This window comes from Aquarana catesbeiana, linkage group LG02, assembly GCF_042186555.1.
Source record: "Aquarana catesbeiana isolate 2022-GZ linkage group LG02, ASM4218655v1, whole genome shotgun sequence".
NCBI lineage: Eukaryota > Metazoa > Chordata > Amphibia > Anura > Ranidae > Aquarana > Aquarana catesbeiana.
Genome location: NC_133325.1, coordinates 667,733,989 through 667,757,313, shown reverse-complemented (window position 1 = coordinate 667,757,313; position 23,325 = coordinate 667,733,989). Strand labels below are relative to the sequence as shown.

General features: G+C 42.5%; 1 protein-coding gene across 6 annotated transcripts in view; it reads right to left on the bottom strand.

Moving 5' to 3' along the window:
- The window catches only part of MYO1C (myosin IC), a 333,223-nt gene that overhangs the window by 119,218 nt on the left and 190,680 nt on the right, over nt 1-23,325 (bottom strand). For all 6 annotated transcript variants that reach the window (XM_073616641.1, XM_073616644.1, XM_073616642.1 and 3 more), the window contains exons 4-6: nt 14,431-14,629; nt 14,117-14,197; nt 11,641-11,820 (exon numbers count right to left, since the gene is read on the bottom strand). In XM_073616641.1, the coding sequence (XP_073472742.1) occupies nt 11,641-11,820; nt 14,117-14,197; nt 14,431-14,629 (460 nt within the window). The remainder of the gene's footprint in view (nt 1-11,640; nt 11,821-14,116; nt 14,198-14,430; nt 14,630-23,325) is intronic.

The window sequence follows — 23,325 nt, the reverse complement described above, 5'->3', positions numbered from 1 at the left end:
GTGAAGCATCCAGTACTGTCCTTCACCCGACGCGTTTCAATTTATTTCCTTTCCTCAGGGGTGTTTAAAGGACAGGTTACACTTCTAAAATGTAATGTATCAGATAGACTTTATGTTGTGTATGTAAAAAATTGTAGTGTATACATGTTTGAAATTCTGTAGTACTTACATATCCTAGGGTGTTGTCACAGGTGAACAACCCATTGAAAATCTTTTCTTATTCAAAAACAAAGGAAACCTATAAAAAGGACGGTGTCTCAAGGTTGCACGTAATTGACCCAAATCAAGGGTCCTTATGTCAAAAATAGATCAACTGTCCAGTGATGCGGAGTTCTCCCGACCTTGGGTAGTTGGACTAACAAGAGCACTGAGGCAGAGATGGAAAGGATGGCCTAAAAGTAAAATATATATATATATATATATATATATATATATATATATATATATATATATATATATATATATATATATATACACACACACACACACACACACACACACACACACACGTCTTGCCCATATGGGCCAAACAATACTATAAAATTATTTTCACGTAAACGCATGCTACCCGAGTGGTGTGGTTGTCCAAAACAAGGACAGAAGGGCTCCTATAGGGTATATAATCAGCTAAGACTGTAGCATAACCTATGTGAGAGACAGCCAATAAGCTATATAGCCATCTAAAAATGCATAAATTTGAATGCATAGAATTAAACAGTTCAAATGAATAACCTTTATGATTATCACTCTCATGGAAAATAAAGTGTTAACATATTCAATGAAAAAGAAAAAGATGGCCAGCAAACTGTCACACTGTATTGAAATAATCAACACTGCAGTGCCCAAACTTTGGCTCGTTAGGGCTCTTTCACACGGGGCGGATCAGTGATGATCCGCCCCGTGAACACCCGCTGGCTCAGCGGGGATCGCTCCGCCGATCCCCGCTGAGCAGAAAGATGACAGGTCCATCGCTGCACGCTGTGCAGCGACGGACCTGTCAGAGCGCCGCTCTCCCCTATGGGGGATCGGATGATGACGGACCGTAGTGTCCATCGTCACCCGATCCGATCCGAAAACGGATGGAAAAGTAGGTTTTTCCTCCGTTACACTTTTCGGATCGGAGCGGCGTCGGATGTCAGCGGACATGTCACCGCTGACATCCGACGCTCCATAGGGATACATGTATGTCCGTTTTTCATCCGAAAACGGAAGGATGAAAAACGGACATACGGATCCCCCGTGTGAAAGAGCCCTTAGAGTTTAAATAGTTCCATGGGGTACACAAAAAATCACAAAGGAGTTGAGTGTATCCATTAATGTCATTACTGATGACATGGGTAAAATTTCTAGTTAACACGGAGTGACGTGTAAGTACATACAGCCGTATGAACAAGTTTAGGAACCCCTGACAATTTCCATGATTGTCATTTATAAATATTTGGGTGTTTGGATCAGCAATTTCATTTTGATCTATCAAATAACTGAAGTGATATTTCAGTAGTGAAATGAGGTTTATTGGATTAACAGAAAATGTGCAATATGCATCAAAACGAAATTAGACAGGTGCATACATTTGGGCACCCCAACAGAAAAATCACATCAATATTTAGTAGAGCCTGCTTTAGCAGAAATAACAGCCTCTAGACGCTTCCTATAGCCTGTAATGAGTGTCTGGATGAATGTATTTTGGACCATTCCTCCTTACAAAACCTCTCCAGTTCAGTTAGGTTTGATGGTTGCTGAGCATGAACAGCCCGCTTCAAATCACCCCACAGATGTTCAATGATATTCAGGTCTGGGTACTGGGATGGCCATTCCAGAACATTGTACTTGTTCCTCTGCATAAATGCCCGAGTAGATTTTGAGCAGTGTTTTGGGTCGTTGTCTTGTTGAAATATCCAGCCCCGGCGTAACTTCAACTTTGTGATTGATTCCTCAATTTTATTCTCTAGAATCTGCTGATATTGAGTGGAATCCATGCGACACTCAACTTTAATCAGATTCCCAGTACTGGCACTGGCCACACAGCATGATGGAACCTCCACCAAATTTTACTGCGGGTAGCAAGTGTTTTTCTTGGAATGCTGGGTTCTTTTGCAGCCACGCATAACGCCCCTTGTTATGACCAAATAACTCAATCTTTGTTTCATCAGTCCACAGCACCTTATTCCAAAATGAAGCTGGCTTGTCCAAATGTGTGTTTGCATACCTCAAGCGACTGTTTGTGGCGTGTGTGCAGAAAAGGCTTCTTTCGCATCACTCCCCCATACAGCTTCTCCCTGTGCAAAGTGCACTGAATTGTTGAAGGCTGCACAGTGACACCATCTGCAGCAAGTTGATGTTGTAGGTCTTTGGAGGTGGTCCGTGGGCTGTTTTTGACCATTCTCACCATCCTTCGCCTCTCCAATATTATGTGGCCTGCCACTTGTGGCCTTAACAAGAACTGTGCCTGTGGTCTTCCATTTCCTCACTATGTTCCTCACAGTGGACACTGACAGCTTATATCTCTGCGATAACTTTTTGTAGCCTTCCCCTAAACCATAATGTAGAACAATCTTTGTTTTCAGGTGATTTGAGAGTTGTTTTGAGGCCCCCATGTTGCCACTGTTCAGAGGAGAGTCAAAGAGAACAACTTGCAATTGACCACCTTAAATACCCATAAATTCTCATGATTGGATGCACCTGTCTATGAAGTTCAAGGCTTAATGAGCTCACCAAACCAACTGTGTGTTCCAATTAATCAGTGCTAAGTAGTTACAGGTATTCAAATCAACAAAAGGACAAGGGTGCCCAAATGTATGCACCGGTCTAATTTAGTTTTTATGCATATTGCGTATTTTCTGTTAATCCAATAAACCTTATTTCACTACTGAAATATTACTGTGTCCTTCAGTTATTCGATAGATGAAAATGAAATTGCTGATCCAAACACCCAAATATTTATTAATGACAATCATGGAAATTGTCAGGGGTTCCTAAACTTTTGCATACGACTGTACCTATAAAAGTTGGTTAGATCGCAAGAGCACGACGTCCTGACATCCAGCTTCCTCAGAGCGGAGCCCTTCTGTCCTTGTTTTGGACAACCACACCACTCAGGTAGCATGCGTTGCGTTTACTTGAAAATTATTTTATAGTATTGTATATGCATATATGCATTATTACATATACATATATACTGTATATATTCTTCTTTACTTTTAGGCCATCCTTTTCATCTCTCGGCCTCAGTGCTCATGTTATTCCAACTACTCAAGGTTGGGGGAACTCGGCATCACTGAACAGTTTATCTATTTTTAACATAAAAAAAATAGATCCTTGATTTGGGTCATTTACGTGCAACCTTGAGACACGGTCATTTTTATATGTTTCCTTTGTTTTTAATAAGAAAAGATTTTCAATGGATTGTGACACCACCATAGGATATGCAAGTCATCCAGAATTTCAAACATGTATACAATTACTCATATATATATATATATACATACACACACACACACACACACACACACACACACATACCGTATTTATCGACGTATAACAACACGCACTTTTTCCCCCTTAAAACCGCCGACAACAGCCGAGACACGCCAAGAGCGTCCGAAAGCTGCTGAGAGTGGCCGAGAATGGCCGAAAGCCGCCGAGAGCAGTGGCGCCATTTTTAAACGGCAGTAGTCTGCAAATGACTCAGGGGCAAGGCTGCACTGATGGACACTGACAAGGCTGCACTGATGGACACTGACAAGGCTGCACTGATGGACACTGACAAGGCTGCACTGATGGACACTGACAAGGCTGCACTGATGGACACTGACAAGGCTGCACTGATGGACACTGACAAGGCTGCACTGATGGACACTGACAAGGCTGCACTGATGGACACTGACAAGGCTGCACTGATGGACACTGACAAGGCTGCACTGATGGACACTGACAAGGCTGCACTGATGGACACTGACAAGGCTGCACTGATGGACACTGACAAGGCTGCACTGATGGACACTGACAAGGCTGCACTGATGGACACTGACAAGGCTGCACTGATGGACACTGACAAGGCTGCACTGATGGACACTGACAAGGCTGCACTGATGGACACTGACAAGGCTGCACTGATGGACACTGACAAGGCTGCACTGATGGACACTGACAAGGCTGCACTGATGGACACTGACAAGGCTGCACTGATGGACACTGACAAGGCTGCACTGATGGACACTGACAAGGCTGCACTGATGGACACTGACAAGGCTGCACTGATGGACACTGACAAGGCTGCATTGATGGGCATTTAAATGTAAGTTTTTTTTCCTTAAAATTCCCTCCTAAACTTGGGGTGCGTGTTATACGCGATAAAAACGGTGTATATACACATATATATTATACACACACACAAAAAGTCTGCTGATATTCATATATCTCTTTATGATTACATTTTAGAAGTGGGACCTGTCTCTTAATTAAACAACGCTGAGGAAAGGAAATAAATTAAAAAGTGTCGGGTGAAGGACAGGACTGGACGCTTCACTAAGATTATGGCATTACTGGATAACGTTTTGTATACAATCCATGTCTTTGTTTAGATGCAATGTTTTTAATATACTTTGTTAAATACTCTTACGCTTACAAAATAGGATTTTTACGTCACACTTACCTGTAAAATCCTTTTCTTTTAGTACATCATGGGACACAGAGTCCCATGGACTCTGGCTATGAGGCTAATATTCATTGTAACCTGCTGGGTTACACTTCATCATCAGGTGAATGGACACTGGTAAACCAAAGGTCTTCGGACAGGAAGTGATCCCCTATATAACCTCTCCCATACAGGAAGTACTTAAGTTTTGTAGCAAGCACTAAATCCTCAAAAAAGAGGGGAGGGATCTCTGTGTCCCATGATGTAATCAAAGAAAAGGATTTTACAGGCAAGTATGACGTAAAAATCCTATTTTCTTTTTCATACATCATGGGACACAGAGAAAGGCTAATATTCATTACCTGCTGGGACGTCCCAGAGCAATAGCCTTGAGGGGAGGGAGACACCCTACCAAACAATAGCCATCAGAACGTAAAACGGAAGCCCGCAGTACACTGCAGCCGAAAGCCGAATCCTCGGCTGCTCGAACATAACATTTTGTGAACATATGCACTGAAAACCAGGTAGCAGCCTTACAAATCTTAGCCACAGATACCTGATGGCGAAAGGCCCAGGAGGTTCCTACACCCCTGGTAGAATTAGTTCTCACCCTAAAGGGAGGAGCTTTATGTTTGACCGTAGGTCTGAATGACCAATTGACGGACCCAATTGGCAATGGAAGCTTTGGAAGCTGCCTGCCCCTTCTTGGGTCCTTTTGGTAAAAAAAAAAAAAAAAAAAAAGAAGTCTGATCCATGGATCTCTGCAGATCTAGACAAATAAACCTTGACTGCCCAGACAAGGTCCAAAGAATGCAGTTGTCTCTCTTCCACCGAACGAGGCTGAGAGAAAAAAGAAGGCAAAATAAATGTCCGGATTTAAATAAAAGGCCGACACCACTTTTGGCAAAAAGGATGGGACAGGTCGTAACACATCTCTGTCAAGATAAAGGATCAAGTACGGTTCCCTGCATGAAAGGGCCAACTCCGATACCCTTCTAGCCGGGGTGATAGCCATCAGGAAGTTTAGCTTGCGTGACAGCAAGTGTAATGAAATTTCCTTAATAGGTTCAAGTGATTGTTTCTATAACACAGACAGCACCAAGTTCAAGTCCCAAGGACACATATGTGACCTAATGGGGGGGAGCAAGAGAGTGGCCCCTTGCATAAAGGTTTGGATCAGTGAATCAGTCAAAGAATACTGATAGGGCAAAAACTTGACCTCCGATTGTACTCAAAGCCAATTTGATTTCCACAGCTGACTGTAGAAAAGAATTCTCACAATCATATATTTCCAAGGATGCCATTTTCTGGCTTGACATCAAGCAATATAAGTCTTCCAGACCTTATGATAAATCTTCCTAGAGACAGCTTTTCTAGCATTCACTAGAGTAGACACCACTGGTTCTGAGATCCCGCGGTTCTTTAATACCCTGGCTTTAATAGCCGTCAAATTTAGAGACTGTAAATTGGGGTGGAATATAGGATCTTGAGACAGCAGATCGGGGTGGTGTGGAAGCGTCCATGGCCCGTCTATTGTCAGTCTCACAATCTCCGGGAACCAGGGCCTTCTGGGCCAGGCTGGTGCCACCAGAATGACTGGAACCCCCTCTCTCCAAATCCAGCGCAACAATGTGGAAGGAGAGGGATCGGAGGGAAAGCATAAATCAGGGAGTACTGGCTCCATGGAACTATCAGAGCATCTGCTCCAATTGCCAGAGGATCTCTTGTTCGAGATACAAACTGCTGTAGCTTGTTGAACCTGGATGCCAGTAGGTCGACCGCTGGCCATCCCCAATGTTGGCAAATTTCCTGGAACAACTCTGGGTGTAGGGACTATTCCCCGGGCAGATCTGCTGGCAGCTGAGATAATCTGCCTTCCGGTTCTCTACTCCCAGGATATAGACTGTCGATATAATTTGCACATGTCCATCTGCCCAGGCTAGTATGTAGTTCACCTCCTTCAGAGCTGAACGACTCCTGGTAGCGCCTTGGTGGTTTATACAGGCCACTGCCGTGGCATTGTCAGACTAAACCCTGATGGGGCAGTCCTGAAGTTCCACTGTCCAGGACTGTAGGGCCAGACATACTGCCCGTAATTCCAGGACATTGATGGGCAGGGTCTGCTCTGTCCCTGACCATTTCCCCTGAGCTGTGAGCCAGTCTAGGGTTGCGCCCCAGCCTGAGAGACTGGTATCTGTAGTTAGTACTCTCCAAGTTACTGGGAGAAAGGTTTTCCCTTTCGCAGCTTCTGATCCTGCAACCATCAGTTTAGGCTTAAGCATGCCTGAGGAGATAAGCACGTTGGATAAATCCAGGGCTTTTCTTCCCCTTTTTTCAAGCCAACAAGATGTCTTGTTGTAAGGGTCTGGAATGGAGCTGGGCATAGGTGACTGCCTCAGAGGATACCATCCTCCCTAGAAAACTCACACAAAGCCGAACAGAGGGTTGTCTGGTGCCCCTTATCTGACGCACCTGATCCTTCAGGGCACAGATCCTTACGAGTGGCAAGAATACTCTTGCTTGGATTGTATTTAGGATCAGACCTAAAAACTTTAGACTTTGAGCTGGATTCAAGGCTGACTTTTCGGGATTTATGATCCAGCCTAAGCTTTTCAAATACCGTACTGTGTATATTATGCTCTGAAAAAGCGATTCTCCTGTGCTCGTGCAGGTGGTATTAATGTAAAATAGTAGTAATTTCGAATGGTAAGTAGTATAGGACGATCATGCGTGTCCTTCTGACTAAACTGACCAGGGGTGGTCCGAAAGAGGCTGTTCCAACAGTAGAGGGAAAGTCTGTGCAACCTGAAGAGGCCTCAGAAATCCTAAAGAGGACCAGGGGGGCTCAGTCACCTCTGCAAGAGGCAACTTAAAGGCAGAATGAACTATTTCGGTCAGGATCAAAAGCCTCTGCGGCTGAGAGGCAGGCATCGACTGGATATCTTCTTGTCCAGATTGCTCGGAAGCAGACTCATCTGCCGCACACTCCACTGAATCCTGAGCTTTAAGCTCTTCCACATCCTCAACCCATTCCAGCTCCAGACTAGGAGACTCCGGGGAGGGGGATCTGTCATGCTGCCTGCCACCCTGCAGGATGGAGGCAATCATGCCAGCAATCCGGTGCTCTAACCTGGCTAGGGCTGAAGACAGCTCATCTTTAGTGATAAAGGGTGAAGCAGCAGCGTTGACTGTAGGCATAATACCAGATAGGTGCAGCGGCTCAGATTGCCCGGAAGCCTCTGGTCCTTCAGGGGATAAAACACTAGAGATACGACTAGGTTCATCAGGAACTACTGACGACATAGGTGTGCCCTTCCTTGTGGTGTCCATCCCACTCCTCTTTTTGGAAGACATTTAATAGTCACAAACAAAAGTACTTGGGTGTAGTATTAAAACACCTCAGAAGGGAGACCCTAATAGGGCTCACCAAGCCCCTATGCAACAATCCTGCCAAGCACCTTTAGCCTGCTAACACCTGGTGACTCACGTGACCCAGGTAAGGAAAAATGAACCACTGCAAGTGTCTGTTCAGAGCCTGCTCTGTGTCCCACAGCTGCCTTCTGGAAGCACCACGTGCTTGGCCTACACAGCTTAAATAAGCTGGGTGGGCGCCGGAATGTTCTGTGCATGCATGTGTGTGGTCCCGGCAAACGGACGTGACTGTATTCGCGTACGACGCAAACCTTCGTGCACCCAGATAAAGGCTACGACGCATGTGCGGCGAAGCCGCGTGCACCATGGCTGCCAAACAAACTGCTGAGCCCAGCGGCTCTCTTGCGAATGTTCGTGCACCACGGCGAAATGGCGCACCTTCGTGCGCCATCATAAAGGTAAAAAACAGCCAGACACATGCAAAAAAGGTACACTTTGCAAACACCCACATCTAGCCCAGAACTCCCCCGTATGATCACAGCACACCGGTATCCAGCTTTTAGCTAGCTTGACTGATTGTTACAATCACTGAAACACTCCACAATTAAAAAAATAAAAGGGTTTTACTTACCCGTCCAGGCGCAGGGCCACTTAGAAACTAAGGGCCCAATCTTTACACTTCACAGCAGGTTCCTGTCACTTGGACCTTTAAGGACTGGGTACCCTTTCATGTTTAGGGTCCACTCCCTTGGACCTGTACAGCACCCTGCAAGAATTGCCTTAGCGCTATAGTGTCCAGGATTTCCACTCCACAGGGTCCAGCGCCCAGAGGCCACATTACAGGCAAAACCTCGCAGGATCTTGAGTCTTCTTTGCGAGGCTCGGGTACCATTTATCTAAGCATAAAAGCCTGTGTCAAATGGATCCAATCGGTCAATCCCTTGATTCATTTTGGAACCATTTGTGGGACTAGAGACCTGGAGCTCAGAGAGCTCAAACAAACTGTGCCATCCACCTTGCAGACACTAGTAAAAAACTAAAGTACTTCCAATATGGGAGGGGTTATATAGGTGATCACTTCCTATCTGAAGACCTTTGGTCTACCAGTGTCCATTCACCTAATGATGAAGTATAACCCAGCAGGTAATGAATATTAGCCTGACTCTGTGTCCCATGATGTATGAAAAAGAAAGTCCGTTTAGGAGTATTCATTTCTTTACTAAAGATTTTGGATGTGGCAGTATTATAGGATATACTCACCGAATCCATTTTTAAAATTTTTTTTACACACCCACAAGGCATTTGATTCTATCGAATGGACTTACTTAATGGCAGCCCTCGAGCAGTTTTGGACCTAAATTTACTGTTTGGGTGAGATTGCTGTATGCCAGTCCTCTGGCTCGCCTATGAGTGAATATTATAACTGACACTTTCGAAATATGCAGTGGCACACGATAGGGGCGCCCTTTATCGCCCGTTTGCTATGGCGATGGAGCCATTGGCGGCCATGATTAGGGCAGATAGCACAGTTAAGGGTTGTAGGCTGAACGACTTGGAAGAAAAAAACATCCTTGTATGCAGATGATATGCTGCTGTACCTGGCAGATGCTCAAGGCTCTCAAGCGCTGCACAAGTTTTAGTACATATTCTGGGTTTAAGGTTAATTGGGGCAAATCCATAGTCTTCCCGGTGGACCCCCTCTTTATCCCCACGATACCCCCAGATGCTCCTTTGCAGGTGGTGAATACGTTTCGTTACCTGGGAGTGGAGATTCAATTACCCCTTAAAACTTATATCCCCAATAATCTCAACCCCCTTATGCAGCGCCTGAAAACGAATGTGCAGACCTGGTCCAAACTGCCTCTCAATTTATTAGGCAGAATCAATATTGTTAAAATGATCTATCTCCCTAGATTTCTTTATATCGTCTGGCATGCCCCGATCTATATCCCCGAAATCAATGGGACAATCACCTCGTTCTTGTGGGGCTCGAGACCACCCCAGGTGCCCCTACCCATTGGGGAAGGGGACTAGCCCTGCCAAATCTCCAATGTTACTACTTAGCGGCCCAACTGACACATATCCACTGGTGGTTCTTTCCGGACCTTGACATTGCATCGGTAGCATTGAGAAAAGTAATGTATAGAAATGGCACATACCCCATTACTGGAGCCAGCATCCTTAAACTTTTTTACAAAATCTTTCACCTCTGCAACAAAAAGATGGGGGACTCCTCTTTGAATAAATCACCCAACGCTCCTCTCTGGCTTAATCACCAATTACCCGAAGTATACAAAATACCTAATGGAATGCGATGGGCCAACTACGGCATTAAATATGTACACCAATTGTTCTCAACAATTGTCTTTAAAACATTTTGGGACATTCAGTTAGAATATAAGTTCCACAACAAATATTTTTATGGCTACCTGCAATTGAGGCATGCTATCACAACACAGTTCGGGTTAACGGAGGTATCACTTCTCAGTTCCAAATTAGAGAAACTTATGTTTGAGGATGACCATACTAAATTGATATCTAGATACTACTCCCTTCTCCTGCCCTCCGCATCCAAGAGAATGGAAAAAGTAGTGAGACAGTGAACCTCCGACATTCCAACACTGACTGATGAAACATGGACGGAGGTGGTGGGGGATCCTTTGCCCTCGGTTATATCTGCTAGGGACAAGGTAATACAATTTAACTTCCTACATAGAACATAATATACCCCAGCTCGTCTGTATCAGATGGGCAGAGCAGACTCCCCTGAATGCCATCGCTGTCATGAAGAGGAGGAGAACTACTTTCACATGATATGGAGATGCCCACGTGTAGCACAACTTTGGAAGGCAATCCTGGTATTCCTAGAGGATAGCTTGGCCATCCCAAACATTTACTCCCCAGCGAGGTGCCTCCGCGGAGACTTGGACGATGAAGAAATGTCTAATAAGAAAACCCTTTTGCGCATCTTGTTTTTTTATGCCAAGAATGCTCTAGCGCTCAAATGGAAAAATCCTGTTGTCCCTTCCGTCCAATTCTGGGTGGACTTAATAGAGCATTACCACTGTTCAAGCTCATATATACTTTCCAGAGGATGCCCAAAAAAATTTGAGAAGCTATGGTCCGGCTGGATCACCTTGGTTTCTGGTGACATTGAGAAGTAAATACCCATAGAGGCCATGTTACGGTCTGTGGAGCATAAATCTGCTGGCATTGAAAAAGTTTTATGAAGCATTTTTGTGTAAGCATGGAGAACTGATATGAAAATGGGAACAGTAGATACTAAGTACCAAAGTGCTGCCTGTTATGCCTACATTAGGATAATTGCACTTCTATAATTAATGTATTTACTTTTATTTTTTTGTAGAAGTAGACGATATTTGAATTGCTGTATGTTGAAAAGTAATACATGTGACTGCACAAATGCTTATGTTTGAATATGTGACCATATACTTTCTGATGAATAGTTAACATTGTTTATTGTATTTTGTGAAAGACCAATAAATTTAGCCTAAAAAAAAAAAAGGTTATGAGCACAACTGTATAGTCTTGTGATGGTTGCCTCTTGAACACAAAACCTTGTACCCCATGGAAAGTGCAGAATGTGCAGCAAAAAAATAGGGCTGGCTAACCTTAATCAAGTACTGGTAATTTTGGGCATTTTTATCCAGCCCCAGCCTCCGTAGCAAATCCTCTTCTCCACCCTCAAGAAGCTGGTAAAAAATATGGAAGTTTCTCTCTCCGTGGTTCTGATGTACCACACGGGACTTTTCCAAGAGATAGTTTAAAATATGTCCACCGACAGGAGCTCCCTTATAAATAAAAAGAAATACATTTAGAAAGTCATTCTATCTGCGGTCACATAACACAGTCCATTTCAGTTCAAAACCTGTAGGAATGAGGTTGAATGTTAAATGTATAGTTAAATGTAATTAGTTGAATGTAAACACACAGCTTTGTTCTCGTGAAATGTGTTCTCTGCCATGAATGACCCAAAATTGTATCTCGTTCTAGAGGATTATTCCTTTTTTTTTCAGGCCAAAAATACAAGAAATGTCTAGAGATGCAGATGGTAACAAAGGTTAAAAAAAAGTCAATCTTGCAAACAATAAGTAAAATTTAAAAAAAAATACAACAGAGATTAAAAATTATCACACAGGCCTGATAAAGAGGCCCTGTGAGACTCCAAAATTTTGCATATGTATGATAAGATCTTCTTGATGTTTAAAGGATAGGTTCAACAGTAACATGCTCAATTACCTGCCTACCACTGCCAGAGCCCACTGTCCCTGTGACAGTGGGTGGGGTTCCCCCTCCTATGCTGTCACAATTAAAATTGGAGTAAGGATTTGTAGTTTATTCATTCACAAATCACATCTGTCACTGTGGAAAATGGCTTGTAGTCTTCTATGGACTACAAGCGGGTTGCTCAGGCCCTTATAAGTGCATTGATACTTCCTACAGCTTTGAACCTATAGCACATAGAAAGGTACAGGCACAGAGCTGTAGGCAGTGTCTGCAGGAGCCTGACAAAGCACTGGTGATCCACTGAGGCTGCTGTAAAAAAAAAAAAAAAAATATGTTTCCTGCAAAAATATTAATTTTTTTTCACAAAAGTTAACTCATCCTTTAAAAAAGCTCTGGACTTTGCAATAACAATCCAAGGTGTGCTGGCAAAATATTATCTGCATTAGATTGGATGTACAAAATTACAAATACAAGGTATCTTTTAAAGGGCTCACTGACACCATTTGCGGTGAACTGTTTTTCCATATCTGATAAGTGCATTGCTGGGGTGCATACATAATAGTTGTTGTTGTGATATGTGATGTAGTCCGGTGCAGTGCGGAAAAATGCAACATTTCTGCAGTTTTCCGCAGCGCACTGAAGATGGCACTACATGTCCCTGCACAGCAGTGCAACAAATCGCGCTGACACTGAAAATAAAGTTAAAAAAAAAAGCAAAAAAGTGGATCGCGCAGCTCCCTACTGAAGCCGACACTAGCCTGCATGATAAAATGCTGCGCTTAACTGCGCAGGCAATTGTTTTTATCATTTATATTTTTTTTTGTGTTTTTAATGGTATAAAACATTTTTTCATAATCTTGGGGAAAGAACAAATACTTTACCATCGGGAGGACTGTCCAGCACAGTCTATGGCACGTAAAATAAGTTGGGTTAGAACAGGGTAGAAAAATGTATTGCAAAAAAATAAAAAATAAAAAAAACCCAGCAGATTTATGGTTGACTTTTTTTTTTTTTAAACTCTTGTTGATGTGGACTTGTAATTCCACACAATTGGAGATCTACTTTCATTGCCCAATTGTCTGCTATACCGATTATTGATACTTTTTTTTTAATGTCACGCGACAGTAGCACTAATATGCAGCACTGATCGGCACTGATAGGTGGCACTGTGTCAGTAGTTTTTTGCATTTTATTTTTTACAATTTAAATAGACCCCTGACATCTCCCCTTTGAGACAGGGAAAGGGACTGAGGACACAGATTCCCCAGTCCCTTTCTCAGCAGCCTCAGCTGCACTAAAGAGGAATGGACAGGAGACAGCGGCAGGTGATCACGGGGGGGGGGGGGGCGGAAAAAGGACACAGAGGGGGGCTGGAGGACATGGCGGGGGAACTTAGGAGCACGGAGGACACAGGGGACAGTCAGGGGGTGATCGGTGGGCGCCTTTACAAACACAGATCTCCCTGTATAGATTTATATAAAGCAGCTGAAAGCCGCAGGAGGGAGAGGAGAAGCGGCTGTCAGCTGCTTTATTGAATTCTATACAGGGCCCCCACTGCCGCACAGATCATCCCCTGACTGCCCAGGTATCGGATTAGGCATTGGAGCATTTGCACGAGTACTCGTGCAAATGCTCGGTATCGGTGCAACCCTAGTCTGCATTAACATATGACCTCTAGAAGAAAGTCATTTATATACATCTAAAGTAAACTGCAGACACTTTGGAGGTCGCAAAGGTAGTCATTAAGTGAAGAAGAGGGCTGCTGGAAGAAGAGAGAGATCTGGAGGATAAACCCAGGTTTAACATCTGAAGAAGAGGTCTGTTAAAAAACATACAAATACTTGTTCAAGTTAGACTAACCTTGTAATCAAATTGCACATCCATATATTTTCCGAAGCGGCTGGAATTATCATTTCGTAAGGTTTTTGCATTGCCAAATGCCTAAAAACAAAAACAGAAAATAATTCTGTAACAGTCAGAGTTATACATGGAATATTTAAAAGCAGGTTTTGCTGCTGCTTAGATCAATGCAGTAAACCCTGTTTTCACAAGGCTGCTCTGTTTCCATGGCAGCAAAACATTTATAGAATCACACCTTCCACTGACACCTGGAGATGAGGCAATTTATTCTTTATCAGCTTCTAGGAAGTTTATTTTCCTTATCAGTCTCTCACCTCCAAAACAGGATTGGACTGCAGAAGTCGGTCTTTCACAGTCTCCACCTGGTCACTGACAGGACACGTCACAGCATAGTACTGTAGGATTTTCTTGCTGGCCTCAGTCTTCCCAGCCCCACTCTCACCAGATATAAGAATACACTGGTCTTTCCTCTCTGTGCGCAAGGAGCGGTAGGAGTTATCTGCTATGGCATATCTGTAAAAAAAAATTAAAAATGAATAAACCAGCCTTAAACCGATTTGATTATTAAATACTATAAAATAAAACTTTAGGCTGAACTCAAGACAAGCAGCTAAAAATACAGTAGCAATACATTATTTGCAAAGGTTTTTAACTGTCCTAAGACTCACAGGTGTGTTCACCCTGCATGATTCAAACACTCCTGCCAAACAGAATAGCCCAGGCCTGGACCTTTACTTCAGTGGCAGCACACCTTGGTTAAGAAAGTTAGGATCAAATCACAACTCTTGCTTGCTGATAGAACAATTAAACAGCTGTAAATTACGATCTTTACTGAGCTCATCGAGCTGGCTCCTTCTGTCAGCAGGTTTATTGTCCATACATGCAGCAGAGCCTCACTGGCCCCCCTTCTGCCAAACTGCTACTGTACAGGGATTTACAAAAGCTTATTTGAAGATAATTTTGGGTACTTAAGATAATTAATATACATTTAAAGATTTAAAAAAAAATTTTTTTATGAAATGCATAACTGCAATGGTGCATTTTTTTTATTCTGCCTAAAAGATGCATAAGGATTTTTTTTTCATATGACTTCCAGGACAAGGTTATGTGCTACCGTAAACCATAAAGAAAGGAAGCAGCCATTCTGGGTCAATGCCTAGCCTAGGAATTCATATTAAGCTCTGCTAAAGAAATCCATACAAGTCTAACAAGATGTTAAAACAGTTGAAACAGTTGATTCAGCGTTCCTTAAAGGTGCTTTCTACTCGTCTGTAGCTACAGTATATCCATTTCTCTATGGAAGTGTTTGATAGCCTAAATATAGAAGGCTACACATTTTGTGCGTTCTATAATAAATAGGACTGTCTTATAATTATATCAATTTAAAGCTGAACTACAGGTAAAATAAAAGAAAAAAAAGAAAAATACCCTTGCAGTGGGGCTCTCTCTACACTGCAAGAGTTAAATAGTTGAGTAACATATTCCTTGTTCCGACAAGTAGTTTACGTTCTTCTCTACTCTCCGATGCTCTGGGTTGTGGGCTGGCTTCCAGCAACTTCATACACAATGTAGGACTGCTGGTCCTGCATTGTACATGACGACGTTTAAAGGTGCCCATGACTATTGGAAACCCAAAAGGGAAGCATCTTCACAGGGCCAGTCATACAGATGAGAGTAATCCTGCAGGGGCAGGGAATAAGGCAAGTATAGTTGCTTTTTATGTTCCCCCTAAACCAGGGATCTCCAAAATTTCTAAACGAAGGGCCAGTTTTCTGTCCTTCAGACTATAGGAGGGCTGGACTAATGGACGCCATTGGAACTAGAAAATGCCCCAGCATCAGTGGGAGTAAACAATGCTTCTGACTTGACTGTCAGTGGCAATAAAAAAATTAATTGTACCCAATCATTAGTGTTAGAATTAGTGCCTTATGGTTCATGCCAGGAAGAGGAAGAGTGCCTGGTGCCAGGAGGAAGAGTGCTTTGTATCAGTAAGAGGAGTAGTGCTCCAAGGGCCAGATAAAAGCAAAGGGCCGCAGTTTGGAGACCACTGCACTAGACAAATCATGCATTTAAACTAAACTAGAAGTGCACCGAATGGAAATGTTGGTGATGAAATCTAATATGCAGGATGCACTTGGCCAAAAACGTTAGTTTTTAAAATATATATATATTTTTACATACAAGCGTATTATATTTAACTTTTTAATTAATATCATGAATGAATATGAGTTTATTGGCATGTTTAGTGCAAGAAAAGCTCAAGAAAAATGAATCCCTTTAAATTCTTTGTATGTCTTCACAATGGACCGTTGCACTTCCCTAGTGGTTAAAAATCCTGCTTGCTGCATTTGGTCAGTTAAAAAAAAACTGCACCAAAAACACACCTTGTTGAAAAGCATGGAATACGCAGCAAGAATGCACCCATGGTACGTTTTTGATGTGGTTTTTGAGTCACATGACCTACCAAAAACACACAATAAGCACAGTAAATTGGTGGTAAAAATCACAGAAAAATAGCGTGCATTTGACAACATTTTCTCTTATGGGCAAAATGTCCATAAAACACCATTTTCGCCGGATATGTTTCGCCAGCCGAAATTTCGCTGCATCTCTAAGACTCCATTCACACCTGAGTGTATCGATTTACTGGCGTTTTTTAAAGGCTTTTTACAAGCTTTTTTAAAGTGTTCTATATGCATATTACCAGCGTTTTACAGCTTCAGGCGTTTTGGTTTAGCCAATAGAAAGCACTAGAGGGAAGAGAGGAAGAGGAAATTAAGGGTGGAAAGCTGCTATCTGAGCAGAAAATGCCCAAAAAACGCTCAAGTCTGGCGTTTCTATTGAAGTCTATAGGGCCAAAAACACTTGTGATCTGCCAAAAATAAGTACTTTGAGCGACAGGTGTTTTGCTTCAGGCAACAGAAAGCTCAGATGTGAACAGGGGCCATTGAAATTAATGGGATTTGGCTTGTTGAGTGTTTTAGAGCTACAAGCGTCAAGCAGAAAAATCGCTCAGGTGTGAATGGGGTCTTATTTAAACCCTTGCAATGCAAGGGGAAACACTCCATGGTTAATTTGCTTATTTTTCCCTGGAGTTCACTTTTAAAGATCTGATATTTTAGAAAGCAAGAATAAAAAAAAAATACCAATTTTTCTTTTATAAAAAGGGAAAAAACTACTATGTTAGCATATATTAGTATAGGCCACACACACAGGCAGACAATTTGGCTTTCGTTAGAAGAGCAGGAACAAGTTTCCCATCTCAATCATTCAGAAAATCATTAAAACACTGGAGCCTTTTGCGCTTTCATAGAACAAAGTGTAAACTAGTTATAGACAGTACAACTGATTTTACAATCTTTCAGGCAGGCCATAGATGTGATTTTCTTTCCTGCAAACACAGGTTGCAGGAAACAAAATTGCTAGATTCCCCCATCAACACAGTCACTGTTGATGGGGGAATCCCTCCAGGAGCCATTGTATTCCCTACGTAGGAGGGGGGCACAGGGAGCCTTCCCTGCCGGGAGAAGACGGCGATTATTACTAGCGGCTATAGCCGATGGCAATAATTGCATCATAAAAATCTGACATAGATGGTTTGAATCTCGGCCGGTTCAGCAGGGACCAACATTCAAACCACCTATGGCCGGCTTAAGGTTTCAAAGTTGTTGGAAATCTATTCAGTCTACACAGTCACTCAATTTACAATTGCCTTAAGATTTGTCAACAACCACCGTATATAATATAAGGCTGTATCTGCTTGGACACAGCTTGAAGGGATTGCTATTATAGGTCCTCACAGTACATAAAACTTTTGATCTTTGTGGCAAAGCCTTGTAGTGGCTTGAGTAAATGACAGCACTAAAGTTGGCCAGATGAATGAGCTGATCATTGCTCCATCCAGCCACAGCAGAAAAAACATTCCTAAGCAACTTATCTTTAGGAACTTGTAAACAGCAGGTTGTAAATTGTTCAGCAAAGTGTTGCACGTAAAGCCTGACACGGCAAATCGCTGTGCCAACACAACCAATGTTGATGCAGCAACCTCCCCTGCTGTGCTGTTGTATTCTGACAGGCTCCCTCCACACAGAATACATTGATCATCGCTCTTATTGGATACTGGTTTTCCAGTATATCCCTTCGACAGTCGGACAGACAGCTGTACACTGACTGAAAGTTGGCCAGTTCCTGCTACTCAATTTTTGGCCAATGTGTTCCCAGCTTAAAAAAACATAACATCCACAGACCATACAATCTGTGTGGCCGCATTAATACGGACACAGATTCATGTTGTCTAGGTTATTAATGCAATACAGATGGCAAATACTGTAGGCAAAGCGACACACCTGTATGTCACAGCCTATTAATGCAATACTGACGACAAATTTTGTAGGCAAAGCAACGTACCTGAAAGTCACTGCCTACTTCCAGGCTTAGGGCGCGCACGTGCAAGCCCCCTGCCCGGCTCCTGCTGTGATTGTACACAGCAGGAGCCTGTCAGCACGTCCTGGCCAATGATTTATGCAAATCAGGGATGAGAACTTAGAGATCGCTTAGTAAAAACAGCACATTGTACACACATTACACAGTTAGGCACATTTAACCCCTTGATCGCCCTAGATGTTAACCCCTTCCCAGCTAGTGTCATTAGTACAGTGACAGTGCATAGAATTATTACTGATCACTGTATTAGTGCCACTGGTGATGTCAATGGCAGTTAGGCAGTTCCCCCCAGTTACCCACGGCACTATCACAGCCTCATTACAAGTCGCTGATCACCACCAAAAAAAGAATAAAAAATTCCAGTATATATACACACGCCATAGTTTGCAAGCGTTCTATTGTAAACCAAGCATTATACACTTATTGCAATTTTTTTATCGAACACATGTAGCAGAATACATTTTGGCCAAAATGTATGAAGAAACTAATTTTTTTTTTTATTGGATAGGTTTCAGAGCAGAAAGTAAAAAAAAATTTTTTTCTCTAAAATTTCAGTCTTGTCGTTAAAATCGCATAAAAAAAAAATCCAGTGGTGATCAAATGGCACCAAAAGAAAGATCTATTTGTGTGAAAAGATATTATATAAAATGTCATTTGGATACAGTGTTGTATGACCGCGCAATTAACAGTTAAAGTAACGCAGTGCCGAATAGCACAAAATAGCTTGGTCATAAAGGGGGTAAAGCCTTCCGGAGCTGAAGTGGTTAACATAGAATATAAGCTCTTCTATTAAAGTGTTACTAACTAAACCCACAACAGTAAAATCAGTCTGTATATGCAGTAAAGCATGCTTGTTTTACTCACTGTGGAAGGGGTTAATCCTCCGCATTGCAAAAAAAAGGCTGTTTGATCCTGTCTTCTCTGATCCTCACCTCCTTCCATTGTCCCCAAACCATCCGATAGAACAAACCCTTGGGGCCCCTCTGCACATGCTCAGTTTGGCGTGTATTGCTAAAGAGTTTTTTTCCCCTAGGGAGCACAAGGCCAATCAGCACTGTCCAGACACAGGGTCAGGAGTCAAAAGGACAATTGGGGGAGAGTAAAAACTCCTCCTATAAGCTTTAACCAGTGCTCGGCTGGACACTGATCAAAGTCATAAGACTGCTATATATTGCTGATGAGAAAAGGTATTTAGCAGTTTATATTTACTAAAATAACTGCATTTCCATGTTTTGTGTACCGTGGGAGACCAGATATAGTGAATGCAGGCTCCTGGGTTTATTAACACTAAGTTTTAATGGCAGTCAATGCAGAATATGCACAGCTTTGCGCAGTCTGCTAATATGCGTCAGTCTGCGTAAATGATTGTTCCGGTATATAGGGCATAAAATAACAAAAAGATGGGCAGTGTAGAGATGGGCCACCTCACACGCTTGTAGGGGTATTGGTCTGGGTGCAATCCATGAAAATAGTATGTAGAGGATGCAGCAGATGTACTTAATGGGACTTACAGCAAGAGGAATTTGACAATGTAGCTTAATCAATGTCAATGTTTTAGCAGGCTGTTCCTCCTGCAGTAAGTCCTGGTGAGTGCACCTACTGCCTGCTGCATATTCTAAGTAACAAAGGGATAATAGAATTCACCTCAGAGCTCAATGGCATTATAATTGCACTTAGCCTGTGGCCTCTTTATACTGCCACTGAACAACGATCTGCAGCAAAACACAAGTGAGTTGCCATAGTACTAAAACTGACTAATACAAAATTAAGCCTTAGTCATTTATCAACTATTACCATTTCCACTAATAATGTGGTAGCATATGGTGGTTGTAGACCAAGCATCCCTGAAAAGAAAAGATTGACTGTGCACTAACCAGACTGTGCTCTATAGCAGTCACACTGAAAGCACGAGCACCAAGCCTACACAAAGAGGCTTTTCAGTCCCAAACTCCTACAATGAAACTATAAAATGAGAATTTGTTTCATGGGATTCGCAGTATGCAGAATACTTTGTGTTTGTGCGTAAATAATTATCCAAATAGGGGTATATTTTGGTCATCACAACATAAAAAAATATAAATAAAATAAGCAGAGCTACAATAGATTTAGTGCAGGGCTATCCAACTGGCAACCAATAGGCCTTCTTTTGAGGTCCACAAGATCCCAGTAGACAATGTAGAATGGTGCAGAGTGCTGGAACACCCTCTACGACCACTACTTGAATAGCGCAGGCACTGCCTGTCAGGTGGAGTTAATGCACACTGGACGTTATAAAAAAAGCCAGTAACATAGTAGGTGAGGTTGAAAGAAGACACAAGTCCAACCTATGTGTGTGATTATGTGTCAGTATTACATTATATATCCCTGTATGTTGCGGTCATTCAGGTGCTTAACTAATAGTTTCTTGAAGCTATCAATGCTCCCCGCTGAGACCACCGTCTGTGGAAGGGAATTCCACATCCTTGCCGCTCTTACAGTAAAGAACCCTCTACGTAGTTTAAGGTTAAACCTCTTTTCTTCTAATTTTAATGAGTGGCCACGAGTCTTATTAAACTCTCTTCTGCGAAAAAGTTTTATCCCTATTGTGGGGTCACCAGTACGGTATTTGTAAATTGAAATCATAACCCCTCTCAAGCGTCTCTTCTCCAGAGAGAATAAGTTCAGTGCTCGCAACCTTTCCTCATAACTAAGATCCTCCAGACCCTTTATTAGCTTTGTTGCCCTTCTTTGTACTCGCTCCATTTCCAGTACATCCTTCCTGAGGACTGGTGCCCAGAACTGGACAGCATACTCTAGGTGCAGCCGGACCAGAATCTTCTAGAGTGGGAGAATTATCGTTTTATCTCTGGAGTTGATCCCCCTTTTAATGCATGCCAATATTCTGTTTGCTTTGTTAGCAGCAGCTTGGCATTGCATGCCATTGCTGAGCCTATCATCTACTAGGACCCCCAGGTCCTTTTCCATCCTAGATTCCCCCAGAGGTTCTCCCCCCCCAGTGTATAGATTGCATTCATATTTTTGCCACCCAAATGCATTATTTTACATTTTTCTACAATGAACCTCATTTGCCATGTAGTCGCCCACCCCATTAATTCGTTCAGGTCTTTTTGCAAGGTTTCCACGTCCTGCGGAGAAGTTATTGCCCTGCTTAGCTTAGTATTGTCTGCAAATACAGAGATTGAACTGTTTATCCCATCCTCCAGATCGTTTATGAACAAATTAAATAGGATTGGTCCCAGCACAGAACCCTGGGGAACCCCACTACCCACCCCCTGACCATTCTGAGTACTCCCCATTTATCACCACCCTCTGAACTCACCCTTGCAGCCAGTTTTCAATCCATGTACTCACCCTATGGTCCATGCCAACGGACCTTATTTTGTACAGTAAACGTTTATGGGGAACTGTGTCAAATGCTTTTGCAAAATCCAGATACACCACGTCTACGGGCCTTCCTTTATCTAGATGGCAACTCACCTCCTCATAGAAGGTTAATAGATTGGTTTGGCAAGAACGATTCTTCATGAATCCATGCTGATTACTGCTAATGATACCGTTCTTATTACTAAAATCTTGTATATAGCCCCTTATCATCCCCTCCAAGAGTTTACATACTATTGATGTTAGGCTAACTTTTTAAATATTGGTGCTACATTGGCTTTTCTCCAATCAGCTGGTACCATTCCAGTCAGTAGACTATCTGTAAAAATTAGGAACAACGGTCTGGCAATCACTTGACTGAGTTCCCCAAGTACCCTCGGATGCAAGCCATCTGGTCCCGGTAATTTATTAATGTTAAGTTTTTCAAGTCTAATTGTAATTCTGTCCTCTGTTAACCATGGAGGTGCTTCCTGTGTTGTGTCATGAGGATAAACACAGCAGTTTTGGTTACTGAAGCCCCCCGATTCACTCGTGAAGACTGAGGAGAAGAATAAATTCAATACCTTCGCCATCTCCCCATCCTTTGTAACCAGATGTCCTTCCTCATTCTTTATGGGGCCAATATGGTCTGTCCTCCCTTTTTTACTGTTTACATACTTAAAGAATTTCTTGGGATATTTTTTGCTCTCCTCCGCTATGTCTTTCATGTTCTATCTTAGCTGTCCTAATTGCACCCTTACATTTCTTGTTGCATTCTTTATAAAGTCTGAATGCTGAGGATGATCCCTCCACCTTGTATTTTTTGAAGGCCTTCTCCTTTGCTTTTATATGCATTTTTACATTGGAGTCAAGCCATCCAGGACTTTTGCTCGCTCTTTTAAATTTATTACCCAATGGGATACATTGGCTAATGCCCTTATTTAATATGCTCTTAAAGCAAACCCATCTCTCTTCCGTATTCTTTGTTCCTAATATTTTATCCCAATTTATGCCTTTTAGCAAGGTTTGTAGTTTAGGGAAGTTGGCTCTTTTGAAATTCAGTGCCTTTGTATTCCCTTTATATTTCCTATTTGTGTGATTTATACTGAAACTAATTGACCTGTGATTGCTGTTACCTAAATTACCCCGTATTTCCATATCCGTGATCAGGTCTGTATTGTTGGTAATCAGTAGATCCAGTAATGTTTTATTTCTAGTTGGTGCGTCTACCATCTGACCCATAAAATTGTCCTGCAAGACATTAAGGAACTGGCGAGCCTTAAATGAATACGCGGTTCCCTCCGCCCAGTCTATGTCTGGATAATTAAAATCCCCCATTATGATAACACTTCCCATCCTTGCTGCTAATCCAATTTGTGATAGGAGATCCGTCTCCACTTCCTCCC